General features: G+C 37.9%; 2 protein-coding genes across 12 annotated transcripts in view; one reads left to right on the forward strand and one right to left on the reverse strand.

Moving 5' to 3' along the window:
- GIGYF2 (GRB10 interacting GYF protein 2) overlaps positions 1 to 24571 on the forward strand; it is a 73787-nt gene that overhangs the window by 27138 nt on the left and 22078 nt on the right. For both annotated transcript variants that reach the window (XM_081191385.1, XM_081191386.1), the window contains exon 8: positions 22078 to 22257. In XM_081191385.1, coding sequence (XP_081047511.1) covers positions 22078 to 22257 — 180 coding nt within the window. The remainder of the gene's footprint in view (positions 1 to 22077; positions 22258 to 24571) is intronic.
- Positions 3 to 24566, reverse strand: KCNJ13 (potassium inwardly rectifying channel subfamily J member 13). Of its 10 annotated transcripts, XM_081191408.1 has the most exons (5): positions 22433 to 24566; positions 15234 to 15322; positions 7271 to 7322; positions 6219 to 6699; positions 3 to 5366 (listed from the first exon to the last, which is right to left on the reverse strand). In XM_081191408.1, the coding sequence occupies exons 4-5, from the start codon at positions 6694 to 6696 to the stop codon at positions 4747 to 4749; spliced, it is 1098 nt and encodes a 365-aa protein (XP_081047534.1). In that variant the 5' UTR covers positions 6697 to 6699; positions 7271 to 7322; positions 15234 to 15322; positions 22433 to 24566; the 3' UTR covers positions 3 to 4746. The 10 variants fall into 10 exon arrangements, with proteins under 10 accessions (XP_081047534.1, XP_081047540.1, XP_081047531.1 ...); XM_081191414.1 differs by lacking the exon at positions 15234 to 15322 and having other exon boundaries at positions 6219 to 6696; XM_081191405.1 differs by lacking the exon at positions 15234 to 15322.

Raw genomic sequence — 24571 nt, forward strand, 5'->3', positions numbered from 1 at the left:
GGGTTGTTTTTTGTTGTTTTTTAAATGGTATGGATACCTATATTTTGTTTTATTAGTAAGAAATTGAGATTCAGTGTCTAAATCTGAAATTATCAAAATCATATGCACACATAGGCCAGCATCTTTAGGAAATGGGATTAGATATGTGGTTTTACAAAATAGGCCAACATTTTTAGGAATTGGATTAGAGCCTGGCCTGTATGAATTGGAGAGAGAGAGGTTTTTTTGGGGGGGGTATAAATTGTGTACTACTTCATTTAGCGTTACATTATAATTATTTTACAGCACAATACTGAACTTTTCTTATTTTTTAGTGATTAAAAAACTTTGGTTTTTTGTTTTTTTTTTCATAATACACATCTTGTTGAAAGCAGCAGGCTATTTTAAGGGTCATTTCACATGACCTCAAGTTGGCTGGGGTACATAGTGAATCATATGCCCATTAGAGCTGGTCATGCTACAAGATTGCTCTGCCACACAGCCAATTTTTGGGCTGTAATGAGGTCAATGGGATTAAAAATTACTTGCTAAATGTGTGCTGAAATTTGCTGTGGCAAGCCATTGGATGCATTCAGTGGTGATAAGACCAAAGTAAAGTTTTGGATCATGTCATGTTATGTCTCAAGTAGTTTGCTTTCTGAGCATTTTTTGCAGTGTAATGCAAGATAACATTAAAAAAAAAAAACAATTCTCTAATACCCCTGCCCAGTTAGTCCATAATTTCCCCACCCCAATTGCATAAAAGTTACAACTCGTTGGCTTGGATCAGGTAGTCCAAAAAATGATGCTGTCTATAGGAGTTGGTTTATTATATACAGGCAACCTACAGTGCAGATAGCCTGTACTTCTTCCTGCCCCTTCCCCTGTTTCCTAGTTCTCTGAAAAAAAGAGAAAGGAATTGAGAAGAGAAACTTGCACCTCACCCTTCCTACACAGTGCTATGAGAGTGAGCCTCAGGCTTTCACTTTTGTTTTAAACTAATCATAGCTTATGGTGACATTCAAAATTGAACAAACTACAAGTTAGTGTTAACTATACAAGACAACTTCAAAGCATGGACTATGAAACTAGCTTACTTTCATTAATCATAGATTACTCATAGCATTTCTTTGTGGCCATGCTGGGGAAGATAAAAATGTGCAAACCCAAGACTTGCTGCAGCTCATCCTCATCATGCTAAACTATGGTTTATCATTATGTGTGAACTAGGTCATTTGCATTGTGAAATAGGGGCCTGTTGTTTTCCTAACGTTTTTGGTGAACAGGTTTCTCAAGTTGAAGAAAAGAACTTGGCTTTTCTGAGGAATTTTAAAGGCGCTAATAGCCACCAAGCACTCTTTCTGAAAGTCAATAGGATTTGAGTGCTTAACTGCAGCTTGCTGTTCTTTGTTAGGAGATTCTTCTAATATATATACTCTGAATTTTGTAACAGTGCCAGATTTCTATGGTGATCAAAACTTGAAAATTGTATGAATCGCCATCTGTTTTAATGCCCTTTGAATCCCCTTTAAAGCATCTAAGTTATTTTGTTGTGCTGTTTTATTTTAGTTCTTACGACGTTGGTAACACAGAATTAGAAGGCATATTTCCAATTCCTCTGGCTTTCAGTCATACATAGATTTAAATCATTTTGTTTCTTGGACACTGTCTGAACTTAGTAACATTTTTCTCTCTATAGCTATGAGTTAATATTTAGGCTCCTAAAAGTAATTTATATCGTTTTTATAAGGCATTTCAGGGCATAAGATGATTTACAATTCCTTTTCTAATTTTTCCTCCACATTTCTGTAACATAGGTTAATCTTCAAAATTATGATACCCAAAGTCCATCCCACTGAAGCTGTAGGACTTTGTGGGTTTTGTATAGGCATCTAACTTGTCAGGAGATGGCTTGTAAAGCTAACCATGGTTTAGTGGTATGAGTTCAAGCCATGGCAAGCCTAGGGCTTGTATTTTCTCCTCTTCCATGACCATGAGGAGGAAGCTTCCATATATGTTTTTATTAAACACAGTTTAGCATTTTATCTGAACCACAAACTGTGATCAGTCTTAATTGAAGCTGGTGACAACAATCCAACTTCATAACTCATGTTTTGAAGTTGGCTTGTTTCCACTAACCATGGCTAAGACTAACCACAGTTTGTCCAGGTTTGGACCACAACAAGCTGAAGTCTAAATCTGAAATGTATAGCCATAGTTGAGTGATACATGTGAACATTGCCAATCTATGCTCATGTTTTTTCAGTAAGTTATGGGTAGAAGAAATACCTGGTGCAATTTGCAGTGTCCCAACAGAGAGTGCAGTGGAGGTAGGATGCAGATGGTTGTTGGAAGTTAAGATGCTTGCTTTTAATATGGATGGTTAGCTGTAGGTTCTGTCTATTGGCAGCTGATTTCTAGCATTGTACTCAATGCTGAAGTGGTCTAACTGAACTGCACACCTTGTACTGTATATTGTACTTAAATATATGCAGCTTGTCTTTCCTGAATTTTTGAAGCAGTAGTATAATATCAGTCCTACAGTACCTTACACACAAAACTATTGGCTTACAAGGATAATTTGCCCCTCTAAATTGATATATAAGTCAAAAACCCATAATGGCACTGCACATAGCCTTTTTTATGTAGGAAAGTTTGCAAGTACATTACATCCTGACTGGATTGTTCAGTTTTTGAGTGAAGTTTTGCATTAGTTTTATTGTACACATGGAATACATTAAGCTGTGGGACCTCCCACAAAAATTTAAATATTAGAGAATTGGGGGGGGGGGGAGGAGAAATAAGCTTCACTTTGTGTGGTTAATAATTCTGCAAAAGGGAGAGAATTTTTTTAAGTGACTATGCTGGACAAAGAATAAAGTGAGTACAAATACAATTTAATGTATATTAATCCAAGGTAGTGATTGCTATTACTATCCGGTCTCTGCATTGGGCTAATCCATTATTACAGTACACTGTGAATGAAAAGATTAAAGCCTCGGCACAGACAAGGGAAGAAATACTTCAACAACCCTGTATGTCTTACAGTGTAAGAGATCACAAGGGTCTAGTGCTATGATGTGATTATGTTCCAAAAACAAACTATATCTAACACAGAGATTGCATGACCCCCTGCTTTCTTACATTCAGTTACAAAAATACACTTATTCCCATCTGCGTATACGCTGACTACTCTAGCATTGCTTACATAGAACATCAACATTAGTAATGTTAGTAAAATGCTGGTTCTTTGAGTTGCCTTTTAGCAGCTGTGAATTGGCAGCTAGCACCATTGGGACCAGCTGATTGTTCCATAGCCCCACCATGTCTCAGTTGACCACAACATCCAAATCTTTATAATCAGGCACAAAACCATTTTTTAGATTTGGGAGAAGTAAGAGAGAGTTTCTTAGAAAATACTCTATGATTTGGTAACAAATCTTAACATCCACACTAGTATATACATATAAATATGTTTATCCATGTTCAAGAGCTAAAAAAAGCCAGGCTCTTCATAACCACAAGTCAGTATTAAAGTAAAGTATTGATACCTATGCAATGTTTTCTGAGAAGAGCCTTTTAATTATCCTTGAACATACAAGTATTTAGTGATTTTGATGATGCTCTTCCTTGGTTTTGAGTGCAGAGTAGTTAGTGCCCTTAGCTAAACAAATGTGAAGAAGCCATAAACGTGGTCCTCTGGACCATTTAAAAACTTGGTTCATTTTAATTTTTTTTTAAAAAAAACAACATCCATTAGTTCTTGTAATTGGTTCTGGTAATAATCATGATTCAACTTGGCATAGAGCCTTATGTTCAATGTCTCATAATTATATTCATGTTTGTACAATTATTTTACACAGTCATGCATTTTATCTCTTTTTTTATTAACTGAATGGTTATTTTGGAAAGAAACTGCAATAAATGTGGGAAGCAGTGGATCTTTCTGATGACAGGAGTAATTAGATTTTGACTTGCAACAAGGCAGAGACATGAGGTGTTGATTATCCTTGAGAGGAGAATTGGAAATAGAGATTGATGAATTCCTGTTGTCTGCTAAATTTATTGCATGTTTCTCCGTATGAAAATAGTTCCATTATAGAATATTTAAGTCTAATACATGTAAAAATTCTTGCCATTCACTTTCATCATGAAAGTGCCTACGGGTGTTGAACTTGTTCTTAGCTGCTGGAACAAAGCTTCAGCAAATGCTTGTGATTTTCCTTAATAAACAAGCACAGCAGGATTGCAACTTCATTGCCACAGAAAATACTAGCAACATTCTTCATAGCATGTTTAGACATCAGCATATTCTGTTGTAACTGTATAGCACGAGAGGACTGATTCAACAAATCTGAGGGATCTTGGCCTTTTCAGGTGAATTTTTTCTTAGTTCTACTACAATGCCACAGTGTTTACCTTAATGTCATTTAATTAGAATTTTGACAAGCTGTCTTGAGTCTGGAAGTCTCTTGTTTCAGGGTCAGTGCAGTTTTAATCATAGTCTAGTGAATTCAGCAGGTAGCAGTTCTGTTTTCCCATAATTTGTGCAGTGTTTCTTGTCCCTGACTCTGTTTTTGTGCAGTTACTCCAGTGGCTCATCCAGTTACATGGATGCTATGCTCTTTATTCTGTGAACTGTTCTGAAGTCAAAGATATTGAGAGAACAAAAAGAGCACAATAAAATAGAGAGGAAAGTGAAAACATTGGCGTGGTAGTCTAATCCAATTGTTGAGAACGAAAACAAGCTGGCATCACATTCAAAGTCTATTCAGTCAGATGAGTCTCACAGATCTGGAAGCTGTCAATGTGCTGCCCATTGATGCGGATCTCCATGTCAGTCCTCTTTGAACTTTTAGAGTCTGCAACTGGAAGTTCTGGGATTGTCTTGTCAAAATTCTCCATCTTGATCTGATATTCCCCTTTAGCACCTCGAACCAACATGGAGGCAAAATGGTGGTGTAATATGATCTCTGATGGAAGATAGGATGTCCTCCTCTGGCATGTTTCTCCAGTGCCCTCTTGTGTGGCAGAAAGGAAGACTACTAGCTCAAAATGTTGATGAGCCTCCCTTTGCAGGAGAATGGCTAGAGGGCTAGATGGAGTTATGGGATGATAATAGGTTAAAGGAAAGATAAAGAAAGGGCACTCTTCTGAAGTGATGCTGTCTAGATGGAAATCCACACTGGTTTGATGTAACTGACCATTTTCTTGTTCTTCATAAAGAACTGCAGAAATCCGAACACTGGTGAGTGGGCTTGGGCGAGTATTGGCCACTTGGAACATTAGATATGGCTTTCCTTCTTTGTGTGTCACTACAGCAGAATAGGTGAACCGGATGGAGAGAGCTCGATTCTTTGGACGGGCAATTTTTGCTACAAATGCACCTAAATAAAAAGAGAATTTACATATAGATTGTGTGTGTAATTATAGCTTCCTGATTCCCTTTATAGTATATTGAAAGGAAACACAATTAAAGCAAGTTGCACTGTATTAGGATCACAACATTTATTATTAGCCTGAGTAGTTCACATTTTTAATGATGGTTCCCACATTATTCAGGTCCATCACATTAATTTCCTAAACCACAAAAATACTTATTATAGTAAATATTTTTTAAATCAGGTGTTCATTAAAATATTTGCCACCATCTTTGCGAACTTGAATAATGCCATATGCTTTTGACAAAATAAGACCCACAGTCTCTGCTTTATGATATAGCATTTCAGGCTAACAGTCTGCTAAGTAATCTCTTAGTAGGTTTGTTTTGTTATAAGCTTCATTTATTATATAGCAAATTTTCTTTCACTAATATAGAACAGTTTTATTTATTAACTCATTTAAAATTATTTTCAATAAAACATAGCAGGGTTTGAAAATTCTCTGATAGTTGGTAAAGCTGCTAAGGATTCATCTTTTAGCTTTAAACTATGCAAATGTTTATGGGCAGTTAATTCTACTAACTAATCACACTTTTTAAAATAATGTAAGAAAAGGTTTTTGAACTAAAGCATGCATTTGGGAAGAACTGAATCACCTATTTAGATGTTTAGTACAAGTTGCTATTTAATAATTCTTTTCATACTGTAAAGTGGAAATACATCCTCGTCAAAGAACAGTATTTTTCAGAATGCTGAGTGACATAGTCCTATCCTTGCTTTCTTGCTGTAGCTTTATGACAAAGCTCTTATTTAAACTATAACATATAAGCACTAGGTTCTTAAATAGTATATAATTACCTGTGATGAAGGCCTCCAGCATCAGACCCAGTACCATTTGTATAGCAAGTAGGGCAATTGCACTTGGACAGTCTCCACTTGGGAACATTGTGCCGTAACCAATAGTGAGCTGTGTCTCCAGTGAGAAAGAAAAAGCAGCTGTAAAGCTTGTGATATACTTTACACAAATAGTGTGGTTTTCAGGTGGAGAATCATGATCGATCTCCAGATCCCCATTCATTTCTGCTAGTAGGTACCAGAGAACTGCAAAGACAAGCCAGTGGAGGACAAAAGAAGCAGAGAATACCAGCATCATCCATCTCCAGCGCATATCCATAAGGATTCCCCAAGCATCTTTTAGGTATGCCAGGCCTTTCCCATGGGCACCATCCATTTGTAGTGTGCTGTGTCCATCTTTCGTGACCATTCTTGGGTATCGTTGGGCCAGGAGAGGAGCACTAGGTTTGGTGTTGTTGCCTTCTATCACTTCTGTCCTCATCTTCTGAAAATGAAAAGGAAAAAACTGTTGGATGCTTGTTTATCTGTGGTTCAGATGATGTTCAGAGATTCTGACACATTGGCAGTGGACCAGACACTACCTGCAGCTAGCCAAGAGGGTCTTTAAACATGCAGTTCTGAGAAAAGTAACTTTGGAGAGCCAGGTTTGCCACTGCTTCCATTGTACGATAATGATTGCCTACAAAAATTAATGTTGGATCCTTCTTTGATGATAATTTAGAAATGTAAGCCAAACTTTTTGACTTCTCAGGTTTATTTGTGGGTCTAGTGGTTAGTTTGATAGTGAAGGAGCACTGCAAGTCTTAATTTTCTGAAATTCAGAGGTGTGTTCTGTAACTTTAGCAAATATGTGTTTAATATTTAAGCAAAGCACACTATCAAAGCTATTATTAATATTATAAATGTTCTATATATTCCTTTGGTGGCCATCTGAAGGCTGTCATATCAAATATAATAAATTAAAATTTCCTCATTATAAGCTCTTGTGGGGTTTTCTACCTAAATATGTTTACTGCTACCAACCATGATATTTTTATCGTCTAGAATTGTGGTACCTGGGATATAGCCTCTTCTGCTGAACATACTCAGGCCACTGCTGTTGTAAAGCTGTATTAAAAAGGGGATAGAGAATAATACGGAAAATATTATGCAATTATATAAGCCGAGAGAAGTCCTGAGGAGAAAAAAAAACATCTCTAAACCCAATTTGCCAAAGGGGAAACTGGAGTGAGGCTTTTGTTATGTGTCCTTAATCGTGTTTCTAATACTGTAGTGTGGCAGCTTGGGTTCCTGTGGAGTTACAAATATTGAGTATCTCGGAAAATAAAAGATCAATCCCTGTGCTTTTTATGAGCTTTTCTCTTATAGCAGAAAAAGCTCACAGCTTTAAAATTAACAAACATAAAAGAAAGCAAAATATTCAATCATGGTGTCTCACTATTTGCTAGAGACTGGTTGAAATGAAAAATGTGAGAGAAAGGATGCTGGCATGTTTGAAAAGAGAGGTTAAACTGGGGTAACTGTTGAATGACATAGTTACCAGAGCACCAGATCTGATCTAATATTGATGGTAAAATTGAAACATATTTGGTCCATCTTGTTGCACAATCATTGTGTGTTGTTTGTTTCTCTCTGAATGAGATCCAGATATCTTATTTCAAAATAACAACTTCTGGTGGGGGGCTATCACATTTTCCAAATAGACATTAGTATTCCCCTTCAGGAAAAATGCGAAAATGATTGCATTGTAATTTGATACATGCTTACTACAGGCATAGTTATGATAATAAATTTGATTGAAATATATTCTTTAGAAATGTGTAGGGTGGCTTCCTTGGGGTGGGATGTATTAAACTGCTTTGAGATTAATTATAATCAAGCTATATAAAAAATGTGTTAAATAAAAAACACACAAAGTAGTCATGGTCCAGTCATCAAAAGTAGTTGCACTGTTTTATAGTGCTACAGCACCTAAGATATTTACAATCAGTCAGTTTTGACAAACTGTGGAGTAGAGTTCACTGATTGTGCAGAGCTAATCAGATGTTTATCTCCTGCATATGTTGTACTTGGCCACTCTGTTTTTGCTGTTTTGCTAAGCTTGCACATGAGTCATTATAATGGTTTTTATTGTTATGTTCCTGATATTATGCCATGCTTATGTCTCAGGTTGATTAGAGACTTTATGTAGCAAGTGACTAACAAGTAAAAATTACTATTATTGATGATGATGATGATGATGATGATAAATGAAAAAATAATGCAATCTACAGTATAGAACTGCTATCCTCTCAACAGAAACATTTTAAGCTTAAACTTACAGCAAAAGTAAGTTGAAGTCTCATGGATTGAGCAAGATGTGTCTGTAAGTCACAATTGGGATTTGGGAGCACTGGTGAACAAGGCCATGACTGATTGATAAAGCTGATGGGGCAATGAAAAATACTAGTAATAATACTTATGTATGTATACACCTGTATGTAGTGGTTTATTTAGACTTTTCAAAAGTGTTCCACATACATTATTGTAATTGTCTTTGTAGGCTATAAAATAGGTCAGTATTTCTATTCCAGTTTTGCTTGTAGGGACCTGAAGCTTTGTTCACTGGAGAGGCAACTTTTGATCTATGGGTTCCATGATCCACAGCTCTGTCTCTTCACCCTCATGCTGTACTAGCAAAACATATTGACAGTAAGTTGTATTCAGCTAAATTTTATTCAGAGTAGACCTATTGAAATCAGTGACTCTTAAGTCATGTTCATAATTTCAATGGGTCTGCTCTGATTAAAACTAAGTTGAATACCAGTGCCTCAGTTTCATTTCAACATAAAATGAGCTCTCTTATTAAAGAGAGATTTTTCCCTTCAATTTGGGAAAAATTCCACACCGTCATTTCATTCTGTTAAGTCATATGAGCACTTCAAGTAAAATGGCTGTTCTGGTAGAGTATCGGAAAATTGTATTAGTGAAGTCATCATATTTTATTTCTGCCAAGGATGTAACAATGAAATATAAGCACAATGTCTCTATAAAGTACGTAGCCCATTGAAACACAGGTAACTGAGGCTTGTAGTTTGCAAGGGGCTAGAGTTCATCAAAGTATTCATTTTGAACTGTTCCCTGGTAGAAAATAATTAAAAAATTTGCATTTGAAATTTTAAAAGAGACTCTTCGAACATGACTTTTGACTCTGTCAGAAGTAGAACTTTTCTTGACTTGAAAAAATGATGAGAAAAATACCATTTTGAAATGAAAGCAAACAATCCTAATGTCATGCTAAACATGCAAGTTTATGTTATGGGTTCAAGCCAGTCCACTGCATGTGTGGTGCCCAGAGCGGTCACCAGAGGAATAACGTGAACTCCCAAGATTGCATCCTTTGATCTAGTGGAAGGGTTGAGTGTGACTGTGATGTGGCAGGTGTACACATGCCTTGTATTCCATGTAACAGCCTGCTGAGCTGCCTGTATATGTCCCTACCTCATTAGAGGAGGTAGGGACTGCATCCAAAATAACAGTTTTTTGAAATACAGACCTATGAATTGATTCTTTATCCTACTGTGATAGTAACGCTGACAGTTTCAACTTTTTAAACAAAGATGCTACTTTATACATCGTTTGTTGGAAGGTGATATTTTTGATATAAGTATTAAACCTACCATAGGCACTAAACTGCCTTTTGTGAGAATTTATTTTTTAAGATTTGGTAGTTATATATTTATATTTTGCATATTTAAGTGTTTCTGTTTTTATAACTAGCAATATGGTAAATAAAACACATTTTTAAAAAATTAAAGGAAGGAACAACATAATTGGGCCCTGTGTAAGAATTCTGGACTTTAAAATCTTGTTAATAGTAATCTTTGTTAACAGCTGAATGAAAGTAACCTGAACTTGGCATCCAACATCTTCATTATATAGGTTTCATTATACATTGAAAGCATACCTCTTTACCTTGGCCTTTGACAACTGAGGTGTTTTTACAACCCACCCTATTCTTTTGATTGTAATTTTTTAAAACTGATTTTAATATTGGTTTTTTACATTGCTGTAACCCACTTTGGGACTTAATAGTGAAGAATGTTTAAGAAATCTAAATAATAATAACGCATAATAATTATTACTAAAATAGTGATATTCTGCCTGACCCATGTTCATTAATGTTCATTTTGTATGCGGAATGCACTTTTGAGCTAAGAGTTCCACTACGTACCTGATCAACTACAATTGAAGCACATAAAAATTGCTATTTGCCTTGCTGGGCTTGGATTCCAGTGCACTAGGTAAAGACAGGGACAAGGAACTTCTAGTGTTCAAAGGATTATCTTACTGGGAAAGTTGGAAAAAGGACTATATCTACTGCTAATTCACCTCCACAGACAAGAAAAACAGTTGACTTGTTACTCTTCAAACATTCCTTTTTATTTACTGTTTCCAGGGGGTAGTCATATGCAAAAGCTGCAAGAGCTGTCTGTTTTGGAACATTGTTTTATATAAACGTAACACACCTTTGTTACATCCTGTATAGTTTACTGTAACATGCTGTATGTGGGGCTGCCTTTCAAAAAGTGCTCAGAAACTGACTGGCCTAAAGAGCTGCACGCCAGGGAGCATAAACCTTACTTGTTACAATAGCTCCACTGGCTACACCAGTCTTTTCCCAGGCACAATTCAAAGTCCTATTTATGACCTATAAAGCCCTTATGAAGCTTGGCTCAGACTATCTGAAGGACTATGTGGGAAAGGGCCTTCTTGGTAGCTGCTCCGAAACTTTGTAACTCCTTTCCTAGAGAAAGGAGTTGTTTTTATGCCAGCAGGCAAATACTATTTTATTCCAACAGGCTTTGGGGAACTGGTTTTTAAAGGAAATGGCTTTGAATAGCCCTGTCCTGTTTTTACTATCTCAAAATGCTTTAACTTGTCTTTACAGGAAAAGTGCTTCAGTTATGTATCATTTTGTTCCCCAATTCTGCATATTTTCTAGTTCTAGTACCCTTTTTTAGATGGGGTAACCAAAACTGTAGAGTTCTTCAAATGTGTCTGCAGTGTAAAGGACCATTCTGACCATTTTATATGCAATATCTTTCCTAATAATCTCTAGCATGGAATTTTCCATTTTTGTCTCTGCCACTTGATATATCAACGAAATAATCAACTATGACTTCAGTATCTTTATACTGGAGTATTTCAACCAGTTTGGATACTTGTAGTTCTGAAACAGATGTGGAGTTCTGTCTTCCCAAGATTGCAACCATGTTGTACTCAGAAATTTATAGGCATAATCAACTACTTAAAGGCAATAGTTGTGTAAATGCTACAAAGAGGACTTAGAATAAAGTATGCCTGGATTTCCCCTTTTTCTTAACATTATTGTTTAGTGGGTTTGCTCTGCCCCATACTCTGCTTTAGACATTTAAGAGAATTTCTAATATTAATTTTGAATTGATAAGTGTTTATGTGCAAATTGATAGACCTACAAGTTAATGGTTTTTTTTTAAAAAAATGAAAATTCTACAAGCTGTACGTGTGCAGTGGTTTGAACAAAGTTCAGAAATCAACAAATGAAGAATAGTGGATTACTAATTCATTGCTTTCTCTCTGTAACCTTGTTTAAATATTTAGAATCACTGAATCTGGGGAGAAATTATAGTGGCGAGAATTATATAAGTATTCCTAACTTTAATACATTGGATATACCTGGAGTTATGACTTCTCAAGTGTGCAGCTGTAGAGCTGTGATGCTATCTCCAGCAAATGTATCCAGAACTCAGTGAGTTAAAAATAAAACTTTTTTCACAAAGACTCCTGCACTATACTTTCAGCTTAGCAAACCATTATACTTCCATATGTGCCTATTAAAGGATACTGTACCACTTATTTACTTACTCTAAAAATAAGACACACAAACCCCGTCAAGTTCTATACATAGTTCATACGCTTCTGCATTTGGTGAAAAATTTTGAGAATCTCAACTTCTAATTAACAATTAGAAAATAACTCCTCTTGTCCAGTGGTAAGCAATGTAATGCCTTCCAGATGCTGTTGGTCTACAGCTCCTATTTCCCTTAAGTATTTGCTATGTTGGCTGGGCTTCATTAAAGCGGTAGTCAAACAACTTCTGGTGGTCAGGCACCCAGTTGGCTACCCTTGCTTTAGTCCTTGAGTTCATGAAGATGGGTTTGAAAACAGGTTGATAGTATCTATACAAGACATCAGATATTTATGGACATAGAGCTTCTGTGTTCCACTTGACTGCATTCACCAACTTCATGGCTTCTGGTCACTTTTCTTTGACCTATACACTCTCTTGCCTACCGTTTACTACTCCCCCCTCCCCTTACTGCAAACCATTTATAGAAAATGCATGTTTTCGAAGCACTTGGATATGGAGTTTAAATGTGTAAATTGAAAATATTTATTCATTTGTATTCCTTGGTATAACTGAGCAAAAATGTATTTCAGTGTTGCAGAATTTTAGTCCCTTTGGCTTTCTCTGCTTTGTTACAAGAGCAGTTAAGACATAGATGTACGCAAAGATTCAAGGACTCTCCTATTCAATTAAATTTTTTTCACATGACTCTTAATACCAACAAAACATTGCTTAAAAGTGATATTTGGCAATTGTTATTACGTTTGTGTTTCACTACTGTAACCCACCCTGGGACCTAAAGGTGAAGGGTGGGTACTATATAAATCAGCAATGATCAAATGTATTTAAATTTTCCAAACTACATTTTTGCAAAGTAGATACACTTTCTTTAGCATTTATGTATATATTTTTAATTTTATATATTTGTTATATAAGTTTAACATCCCATGATAGATAGATAGATGATAGATAGATAGATAGATATTCTCCTAATTGATAGTCATTGTAAAAATGGCACCTTCAATTTAAGTCAGATTGCTTATAAAATCTGCCGTAGTCTTGACATCCAGCTCACTTCAGAAATTTTACTTTGGTACTTGTTTGTAACAGTGAATAGTGCATTAATTCCTCTAGAAAATATTGCCATTTGATGTGAATAAGGTATTCTAAAACTCCTGCTGAGTATCATAGTCATTCTCTCCATAGATGTTCTAACAGGGTATTAATGTAAAGGCTTTGAAATTGAATTCACTTGCAAAAAAGTTTAAAGCCATAGATTATATGACTTAGAATTTGTAAAAGATAACATGCTGCACTAGTCTGAAGAAACAGTGTTAGGTGCTGCTCACTGCAGCTGTGCAGTTTGCCATTTGCTTGGAGCGGACTTCCCCAACGTTGTGCCCTCCAGATGCTCTGGACCACCCCTCACATCAGCCATAGCAGTGCCAGCTAGGGCTGGCAGATGTAGTAGTCCAAAACATCTGGAGAGACCAGGTTGGGGAAGGTTGCTCTAGTCAAATGGTGAGCTGCATGGCTGCAACCAACAGCACACTGGGAAGCCAGGTTGGGGGAGGCTGCCCTAGAGCAAGTAACAGTTGTTTCAAGGAAGCAACCCAAGGGGGACTGCCCACTGCCACCCACCCTCCATCATTTCTGATGTCATGCAGTTTTGCCATGGTGCTCCCCAAGAACAGGTTCCTGTTCAAACTCTTCTTAAAGCTTGCAGGAAGTGTTGAGTGTGTGTACTCGCGCCAATATAGCAGGTCTGTCATTAGGCAGGTAGCAAATGTTGAAAGCACGGTGTATAGTTATGTGTGTGCCTTGCGACCTCTAAGCTACGCTGTTGCTCTCAGGTAATGCCCCCCCCCATTGCAGGTATCCAACGGCAGTCTTGTTGACTTCTATACATGGAATGTGCAGGAGTTTGTGTGTGTGAGATCTTGTAATTTGTCTCGCGCCTCAAAATGAGTTTTTTCAAAAATAGTGAAGGGTTAAGTGTAACCTAGCTACAAAAGTGAAGAAATAAGTGAAGGTATTTTACACCTGAATAGGTTGATACATGTGTCTTTGGATTTAAAACACAAATGTGATACATTTGAATAGTATCAGTGAAATAAAAATGGTATCCCTTTCACACTTTATTATGTACTGATTTTTTTTCATTGAATAGACTATTTATAATTTTCCCTGGAAGTTTAAAACTATTCCCCAGATAACATTACCATGCATGAAATATCCTAATTCTTCACAACAATCATTTGTCCCCTTAAATAAGATCTTCCATGTGTAGGAGATAAAATAGCTTTGGGCAAACAAGTAATCTTAATATAGGTAGCAATCAGGTGTTTCTTAAACACTGACATTGTGTAAGACAAATGAAGAAACTTGTTCGAAAAGTTTGTTTATATGGTTAGAAACCAATAAAATTTAAATTTGCTTTATGACATAACATTTAATTTCTATTCAAATGGATATTCTGTGGTGAGCAACCAGAAAACCTCTGTGTCTAATCAAAAGAATCACTTAAATGATTTTTTAAATAATTGAATTTAAGTGGAAGTTTCTTTACACTGCTACACAAATTGCTAGCAAATTACTTACCATCTATCAGTCATGCTTTATATAAGTTAAAGCAATAACATATTTTTTCAAAACTTTTAAATAGAAAGATGAGATATTGCTGGAACCTGGAATTGAATTTAAAACTCTAGTCATCTACATTACTGTTAAAAACAACTACATCTCCAGGAATAAGTACACACTCAGTCTTCAATATCTGACTGGTCACAGGATGGTTACCTTTTTGAAGAAATACTCTTTTAGAATTGCACAGCTAAGATCTGCTTCATGCCTTTTATTAAAAGCTAAAGAGCCATGCAAGATGCTGAAGTTACTTCCAGGGATCTCCTATACAGAATTGTTCCTTATGGAAATTGGTTCTGGAAGTTGTCACTGGGCAATATTCGTTTGGGAAACAATCTCCTTTGAGAAAGTCTTATAATATTTGAAGTTGGTATTTCAATTGATATTTTTCAAAACAGGTCTGTCTAAATCCTCCAAAACTCCATTTTTGTTTTTGAAAGTCTAAAACCACAAAGCAGGAAATATTAATGTAAAAAAGTGATGCTATGTTAGCATCATGTACTTACCAGTGTATTTGTAGTATTTATCTACCTGGCAGGGAAAGGGAGGAAGGCGGATGTCCTGGATATTGAAAACGAACCAAACTATCTTGTATCTGTATATAGTGATCCCAAGGAAGAAAAAAAATCTTTTGACAACTAGTTTGGAAGGATGTTTGTTCAAAATGGGCTTACGGGTCTCATTCCACAGTTTATAATGTGGGGGGTTGGCTTTCATATGAAGCTGATGTGATTGGTCATTCAGTCTGCAGGGGGGCCTATTAGCTGTGGTCATGTGGAAAAGAATGCTGATTTGTTTGAGCTTTCTTTCCCCAACACATACCCTAGCAGCTGTGGAGAAATCCACACGAACTTACTTGGAGAAAGGGGTGCATTTTTTATCTTAATCAGGATGGAGTTTTTAGGTTTGCATAATCTTACTTAAAGGTTTTACTTTGAGGTTCAAAGGAATGAAATTCCTCAGGACTGTTTTCCATTCAAGTTTTCTTGTGGTAGCTATTTAGAGTTCACAATTTCTTTGATATTTTATTTTAACCAAAACCAGGCAGTTTGAGGTGAAGGTGTGCTTTCTGTTTCACTTTTCTCTTTTTAGGTTTTTTGTACCATGTGGTGCACAGGATATCGGTATCCTAGAGATCAAGGTTGCTAATTAGTTTTACATAGTTTACATAGTTGCAACCTAATTTTAGATGCAAGACCTGTAACTTTACTGCGTCTCTTATTTTGCCTCTACTGTTAAGTCAGCTTTGCTCATAGGATTGTATTTAAATTACATCAAATAATATTATGTAGGATATTGCTGCATGTAACATGGTTATGACCAAAAAGAGATGTTTACATTATGCTGTGTCAAATTAGATTTAAATGTAACAGCTGACTAATAAAAACGAGCCGAAAAGAGGCCCATAATGTCTACCTTTCAGAATCACTTGCATGATCTGTGAGGGTAGCTTTGTAGTGCAGTTCAGCATTTCACATTTTTCCTTAGCTGCTGATGTGAGGACTTTGATCGAACGTCAGACCTAAGAGGATCTGAGAAACAAAGGCTGTGATTGTTTGCAGTAAAAGTACTGAAGACCTGCTGTGAAAATTATTAATGTAGACCAATATAATGCTACTTAGAAACTAAAATCTCCCTCATGTTTTTTCTTTTAAAAAACTCTCTACAAAATACAAAACATTAATTCTTCATTTCATTAGCAGAGAACCTTGTAATACATGTTGAGGCACAGCACCTTAAAATTGAAACATGCATTTGTGACCTTCATGGGTATGGGGACAAGGGGATACTTTTCACTCAGTAAAGCATGGTGCCTTTTCTTTTTACGATAAGAAACATTGACAGATAATGATATACAAATACTTTTATACTTTTAATGTATTTTTAATCTTTGTTGGAAGCCGCCCAGAGTGGCTTGGGAAACCCAGCCAGATGGGCGGGGTACAAATAATAAATTACTATTACCATTACTATACTAACATCTTAAAATAAAAACTGGATTCACCATATATTAGAAGTATGTGTGTTCCTGATACACCCCTTTAAACTGCCTCAGAAATGCAATTTTCAGTGAAGATTGGAATGGCGAGTAGTAATGCAGGTAAGAAGCTGTTCTGCCATATCTGTAAAGGTTAGTGGCATATACAGAACTATAGAGCAAACTTAAACGCATGTGAGACATACTGTCCATGAAATGTTGCACTTGTTTGTGTGAAAGGATTTGGATAGTTGGCATGACTATTGAAGTGCAATATTTTGGTAGGAAGACTGATGTGTATGGATACAATTGTGCAAATTCAGCTTTCAGTAAGGAAAAGAGCATAATTCTTGGAGGAAAAAGCATTTGTGCATGGGAAAATTCTGGTAAGTTGTTTAGAGACAGAGATGGTCAAAACTAAAATGAAATATGATTACATTTTAGTCTGCCTGTACCATAAAATGATGACCAGTGATTTCTTAAGTCACTTTGTGTGTGGTCATGATTCAAGGTTGTGCAGTGATTTTCTTTCTCTCTTTCACAGTATTGTAAGCTGTCTTGTACTCGAGGGACTTTGGTTTATGTAGTTTATGTAGCCAACAATTAAAAGTTATTTGAAGGATCCTGAAAATGGACACTAAATTAAACTTATTTTTATAATAGAAATGTGTGTGTGTGAGTGAGTGTGTCTTAGTGTCTTATAGAAAGATTGTTGACACTGTTATTTGCTATTCTAGTAAAAAATTTCTCAATAAACAAGTTCTCAGAAGATTGTATTCCAGAACACCACTTTAGTACTTTGAAGTCAGTCCCTTTTAAAACTTCAAATTACATAGCTGTAGACTCTGTTGGCTGGATGTCTTTGTTGTATCTGAACTTTTCCATAAACACCATTGCTGGCTTGGGGTCAGACATGGAATGCAGGTGCCCTTTCACTGCTCCTTCTCCTCAGGAAGTCCAGTCAATTAGTTTGAGGCAAAGCCACAGATCTTTTTCTTTTTCCTTTTCATCCTGGGAAATCATGGCCAAACACCGACCTCCACACCAAGTAACTTAAACCAAGTGAAATGAACATGCTAGGGGTATACGCTACGTTCCTCGTTAGAATACTTTAGACTTTGCCGTATGTGTGTACTAATGTTGACTGAGCGACTATTTACTTCTTCGTTTTTAATAACTTCAGAACGTAATATACCTGGGTCTGTTCTTAGTTGGATTTGAAACATAATTTCATCCAGTTCTGTGTTTTCTCTTTTCAGTACCCTTAAGCTTTGAAATATGTTGTTACCTGTTGACAAACACACCCGTGTTGTTTCACAGTTAATAGCCTTAGATTCAGAAGTAAATTCAGTGTGGCTTTCTCTCTAGTGAGCATGCTAGAACTGCAAACTTAATTATGGATATTCTGTCCCCTCCCTTCTATGATTTCCTCCTGGCATTGTGGGGTCATTGGGTTGGGCTTAGGCTCCTTCACTGATAATGAAAACAGGAGGAAAAAACTCTTTGGGACAGTCACTTTCACTAGTGCCCCCATTTTCTCTACTTCTACCAGGCTGTTATTTTTCTTCTTTTACCTTTTGTCACCATTTTCTTAGAGAACGTGCCCCCCCCTCCTTTAATCGGCTGCCTCACACCTTTCCTACTCTCCTTTTTGTGGCTTTCTGTACCTTTTCAGAAATACAAAAACCTGAGAAATTTATCTCCACTTTACTATCATCCTTCCTTCTGACTGCTCTTTCTCAGGCAGGGACATTAATAAAGCCATTGAGCACCCGATTACTTTTCAACTTCACGCCACCTGATATTCGTGGGTGTGGCATGCCCTCAAGGATATCCTGATCAAACTAAAGATAAGTGGAAGGTACTGGTGACGCAAAGATACTGGTGACAACCAATCTTCCAACCAGTCCTTTCATAACTACCTTTCCCCGGGGCAAGGAAGAAACTTACAGACAGAAGTCCTCCTGGAACAGCAGTGATACCCACCCAGGCAGCAGAACACAAAATATCTCCCTCCAACACCTACAGAAATAATCACCAGCAGAACCAATGATGCTACTCTGCCCCAAGTCAGGGATCATCTACAAGCCTTCTTCAACTCTTGGTGTCAGATTACTGCAGACCACTGGATTCTCAATACTATATCACATGGATACATGATAGAACGTCTGGCACCCCTAAACTGGTTCCTCCCATCCATTCAAATAACAGGTGATATGTAATTGTGTACAGCATTGTCTCAACATGTCAGCTATCGAACCAGTCCCCCTGAGAGGAATTATTCTATGACATATACTTAATATTATCTGTAGTGCCATGACCAGATTACTTCCTGATGCAACTGGACTTCTCTGTGACCCTTCCCCTCTGCAGGGATGTAGGACCAATTTGAATGATTTGCCACCACCACTTAATGGATCCAAATAGCTTCCAGAGAGTGGTAGAGACATCTTATCCCATGTTGATGGCTTCTCCACTGGAATGCAGAGTTAAGCAGGGCTATCGACCGTCTAGCTCCAAAGCACCCTCTCTAATTGCATGCAAGAATTCTGCAGTGGTTTCTTGTACTCCACCAGTGGGCCATCACACACATTCCACATCACCACATCAAAATGCCACCAAAAGTGTGGGTAGTGATGAAGTGGGCATCTAGCAGAAACGTGCAGAAGGGCACATCTTTTCATGACCCTTACCTCATAGTGGTCACCACAGATGACAGCCTCTACATTTGGGGTCTCACTGTGAGGGACAGATAATCCATGCCCAAAAGTCTCCAGAGGAAGCTGAACACTCGGCTGGAGCAGCCCACCTGGCTCTGATGCACTTTTCTCCACACCTACACATCAAACGTGCTCCTACGCATGGGCAACTACTCCAACTTGAAATCCTACCTCAACAAGCAGGGGGTCACCAAATCCTGGGATCTCCAAGTTGAAATGTTCCACCTCATGCAGTGATCGAAACACCACCTCCTCAGCCTCACATTGGAACACATATCCGGATAGGCTGGAATCTCTGGTTTTCCAGCACAGTATTTTCAACCATCTTACGTTCTCGCTTATCCATCCACTCTAAGACTATACAAAACCACATGGAAGATCTTCCTGAATCAATGCAAAGCAACGGTACTGGATCTTTTTGCATTCCTCCAAAATGGCCTCGGCAAAAGTCTAAAACGCAACACTCTGATGAAACATCAGGTGGCTGCTGTTTCTTCCTCAAACACACCACCTCTCACCCCCTAATGAAATGCTTCCCACAAGGAACAATCCTACAGTGTTCCCCAGATGCCCACCACTTCCCTTCTTGGTACCTTCACAAAGTGCTGTCCACCCTTCAGAAACTTCCATTTGAGCCCCCGAAGGAAGTACTTCTCAACAGTGAAAGGTCTTACAGTGGAACCTCGTGTTACAGACTCCGTTAACCCAGAAATAGTACCTTGGGTTAAGAACTTTACTTGAGGATGAGAACAGAAATTGTGCGGCAGCGGGAGGCCCCATTAGCTAAAGTGGTACCTCAGGTTAAGAACGGTTGCAGGTTAAGAACGGACCTCTGGAACGAATTAATAATAATAATAATAATAATAATAATAATAATAATAATAATAATAATAATTAAGTTCTTAACCTGAGGTAACACTGTATTTCTAATAGCAGTAACTTCGACTTGATGGGTCTCTGAATTGGTCACCCTGTCTATAGCTAGACGTCTCTCTATCTTCCACAAGCACAAAGTGGTTCTTAGAAAGAACCCCTCCTTTCTCCACAAGGTACTTTCCAGCTTCCGTATTCAGCAGGAACTTGATCCTTTCCACCTTCTGCCCCAACCCCTCTCACCTATTAGAGAAGACATGGCACTCATTTGATGTCCAATGAGCTCTTAAAGTGTATATTACCAGGACTGAAGAGATCAGACAATCAGAAACCCTGTTCATTTCCTTCCACCCTAACTCACTGGGCAAAAAGGTTAACCCTTCCACCTTATCTAGATAGGACCTCTATAGCCTACAACTTGGTGAATCGTATCTCACCCTACAAATTTGACTGCCCACTCTACCGGGGTTGAGTCCCCCTAGAGAACATTTGTAAGACAGCCACATGGGTATCTCCCAGTGCATTCACGATGGGAATTTGTGTCTCCATTGAAGCTGCCTTTGGCCCCAGCACCCTACAACAGGCTTTCTACATTCATTTGTCCTTTCAGCTGGGATGTGCCTGATTGGGTACACTTTGATATGTTCCAACGCAGTGACCCCATGATGCTTGGAGGAAACAGTACAATTGGTACTCTCCCAAAGTAGATTTCGACTGGCATTGTGGGGTCACTGGGGCTTTCCATAATATGGGACGCAATATCTTCTACCTGACGGCATTTTAGCCACCTTGTTTACTTTGGGAACATGGGCACCTTTGTGTTGCTTTCCTTACAAGACTCTGATGATTGTTCAAGCTTGGTGAGTTCACAAACTGATTGGGAGCCATCCACGCCCCAAAGGGTTTTTCCTCCTTCCTTTGTCATCAGGAGAAGGGCAAAGCCCAACCCTATGACCCCCATGCTGCCAGTCAAAATCTACCCTTTGGGTGAATATGGGTTGTACTTTTTAGGAAGGACGTGATTGAATAGAATGTAAAATTATCCTAGTTTGCTCACAAATGACAATCATTTCTTTAAGCATCATTATGACAATTGTTTTTTTGGATGAAACAGTTATTTTAATTCTCTGTTATTTGAAATTAATGACTATGAAGGTTTTAATGCTAGTCGTCTGGCACTGGTCATTATTATTTTATTGCTGTTGACCCAAATGTAAATTTTAGAGATTCTGCTAGGTTTTAACTATTCTAGGGTAAATAGAAGACCATGTTGAATTACATTTTAAAGATGATAAATAGAACATTTTTACTGAGTTGGATTACGCAGTGCTTAAGAACACCTCCCATACAAACAACAACAGAATGCTTGTGCCATTGTAAACTTTGATGTGACCAGGAATAGTGCCTTGATACCTCTGAACTATGGTAAAGCAATCTCTCATTGAACATCAGGTGGCATCTAACTGTTTATGCAAACTTAGCAGATGCTCTTCCATCGCTTGTTGCAAATTGAACTTTTGACTTTCTTAAATGGTTACAGCTGTTTTGTAAATCTCCTTTTTGAAGTCTGAAATCCTTCATTTGTTTTTTAGCCCACAAAAACTGTAAGAAGAGCTTAAAGAAAAGCATTTATCATTATAAGAAAAGTAAAGCAATATATATTTGTTCTTGTTTTCTTTCACCTGAGCATCTTATGACTTAAATTGCATAAGGTCTGAATTCTATTCCTGGTGCCCTTCACAATGACTGTTACATACTTGCATATTTATTTGCTTGCAGTGAGACCAAACTTTGAGGATGCTGGAATCGTAGCAGCAGGAAGGAAGCATGAATTTATACGCTCTGAGAGCGAGAACTGGCGCATCTTCAGGGAAGAGCAAAATGGTGAAGATGATGATGGAGGTTGGCGGCTGGCTGGTTCGCGAAGGGATGGTGAGAGATGGCGCCCTCATAGTCCAGGTGAGAGGAAATATGGAAAAGTGCAGCAAGCCAGCAATGTCTGGAAGGAAAACTTCCTAAAACAATATTTGAAAGGCTTGTTCTATGATGGCAAAATCATTTTTAGTTTTTTAAATGGGTTGTTTTGTTTAACCCACTATTTCCAGGACGTCTAGAAAAAAGCAGCTCTTCTTACCTGCTCTGATTTCTTTTCCACCAAACGGCGCTTCCTTTAGTGATCACTCTGAATCATGAGGCTGAAGTTCTGTCATATGCTTCCAGCTACTTGTATAGAAATGGAAAAACTGTTTGTCATGGAGAATACAGCATTGTGTGTCTTCGTGACGTCAGACATAACTGATAAATGCACAATAAAGCAGCAGTGTGTCTAACTTTGACAGTATTGAAACAGCTGAACCAGCACCACATGATCAGATGTGAAGATTTTACTTAGGGACAAGTACTCGCAGTTCATTTAGTATTTTCTTGTTTAGCATATGAAGAACAACAAGCTAATAAAATTTTTGTTTTCAATAAGTCCATCTGTCTTTTGACAGAAGTCCCGAGGCTGAAATATCATTGGGTAATTTCTGCTACTTTAAAGGAAGTGTAGAGAAACGCCGCATTGTGTAGAATACTGAGGGTTTTTCTGTAGTTTCTCTTTAATTTAGATATAGCTTTTTTAGGATAACACTTACTCATTGTCATTTGTGTAATGGAACATTCTCGATCAAAGAGGTGGGCGTTGCAGTAGTCTCAGGTGGAATCCATTATTGCACGAACAGACTTCTACATACAACAGGACTTTATATTTCTCTCCTCCCCCCCGCCAAAAAAAAAAAAAATCTGCTTGAGAGGCCTCCCTATCTCAAGAGACTTCCCAAACTCCTGATTTTGGAGAGCATATGGAAGACTTTTGGGGTTAGTGAGGAGAGGAAAATGAAGTCACACAAAACAGTATTGGGCTACAACCCTCAGTTCCTTACTGGTTGGTCAAAGTATTGTTCTTTCTCTGTGTGTACAGAGAGAGGGAGGCTTTAATTAATTAATTAAACAGCTTTTAATCTGTGCAACCCAAAAGACTCCCAGAGAGGCTTACAAAGTAAGTAAAACAGTCCCTGCCCTCAGATTTGCCATCTGAAAGGCATGACACACAAGGAAAACGGAATACAGAGAGGAAGAGAAGAAAGCAATCTCAGGCACCAGTTCTTAAAGGTTACGGTTCTTTTAATGGAAATGGATGGGATGGAAACAGTACAGTTAGCCTGATAGAATGGCTGCTGTTAGATGACAGCGGAGGGAGAGTCAAAGGCAGCTGGTCTCTCAGCAGAGGTAATAGAACAACCCTACTTCTCTCCTCTCCTTTTGCTCTGCAGGCTTGATGCCCTATCAGCTACATCCAAGACTTTTGATTCCAATAGCCATTTCTATCAGGATGACAAATAGTATCCTGTATCTAGTATAACCAATTTAGCCAAAATAAGTGGCTTATGCCAAGCCACATTTGAAGATCACCACATTTCAAGCCCCAGTATCACTCACACCAACTTGCTTGGAAATGCTTCACCTCTCCCAGGTTGTAGAAAGGTGCATCAACACCTGCTGGTGCCTGCCTGCCTCATTCTCATGCAGGCTTGGGCACAGTTGCACAGCCCTTAGAAACAAGCTTGTTGGCTACAAATCCTTTCCCAGAATTATAGTGCTAGCATGCCACTTCACCATAGTGACATACAAAACAAGGGCAGATTAAATAAATAGAATTAATTACCACAGATTACAAACTACACTCCAAACTCCAGAATGGAGGATTGTCAGCTAGCAGACAGAGGGTGAAGGCAAGCAGTTTTGAAGATGCTTTAGGACTGATAGAGTTAGTAGAATAGATGCTGCCTGTGACCTCAAAGAGAAGCATAAAAATATGGTAATCCCCATAAAGTGGTACTTGTCTGGATTCATAGAACCGCATAGAATGGTCTTACTAGCAAAGGCTGCCCCCCTGTGGCTGAACAGATTGTGAGGCTGCTATTCACAAAGATTGTGAGGCTGCCCTGGGATTAACTCATAGTTAAATTGTTTTTGTTCTTTTAAGCCCACTTGCATGGAGTTGGGTTGTCCTTTACATTAATAATATAGCTCAAAGTGACAGTGGTTTAAAGGGGAAATAGTGATGATATATTGATAAAATGCGTGTTTCAAGGTGGACCATAAGCTGTAGTGGCGTTCTGAAGTGCTGTCACTTTGTCCTCTCTTTTCCCTATCCTCTTTTCCTCTATCCCTTTCTCCTTCCAAACAAGTTCTTGCCCTATGGGACTCTTTTGTAAAGTTACTTTCCCGC

The sequence above is a fragment of the Podarcis bocagei genome (genome assembly GCF_964188305.1).
Source record: "Podarcis bocagei genome assembly, chromosome: 4".
NCBI lineage: Eukaryota > Metazoa > Chordata > Lepidosauria > Squamata > Lacertidae > Podarcis > Podarcis bocagei.

Coding starts and splice junctions, on each gene's coding strand:
- KCNJ13 (XM_081191412.1), bottom strand. CDS start 6,696: ATGAGGACAGAAGTGATAGAAGGCAACAACACCAAACCTAGTGCTCCT. Junction 5,367..6,218: donor GCTGGAGGCCTTCATCACAG/GTAATTATATAC, acceptor CTTTTTATTTAG/GTGCATTTGTAGCAAAAATT.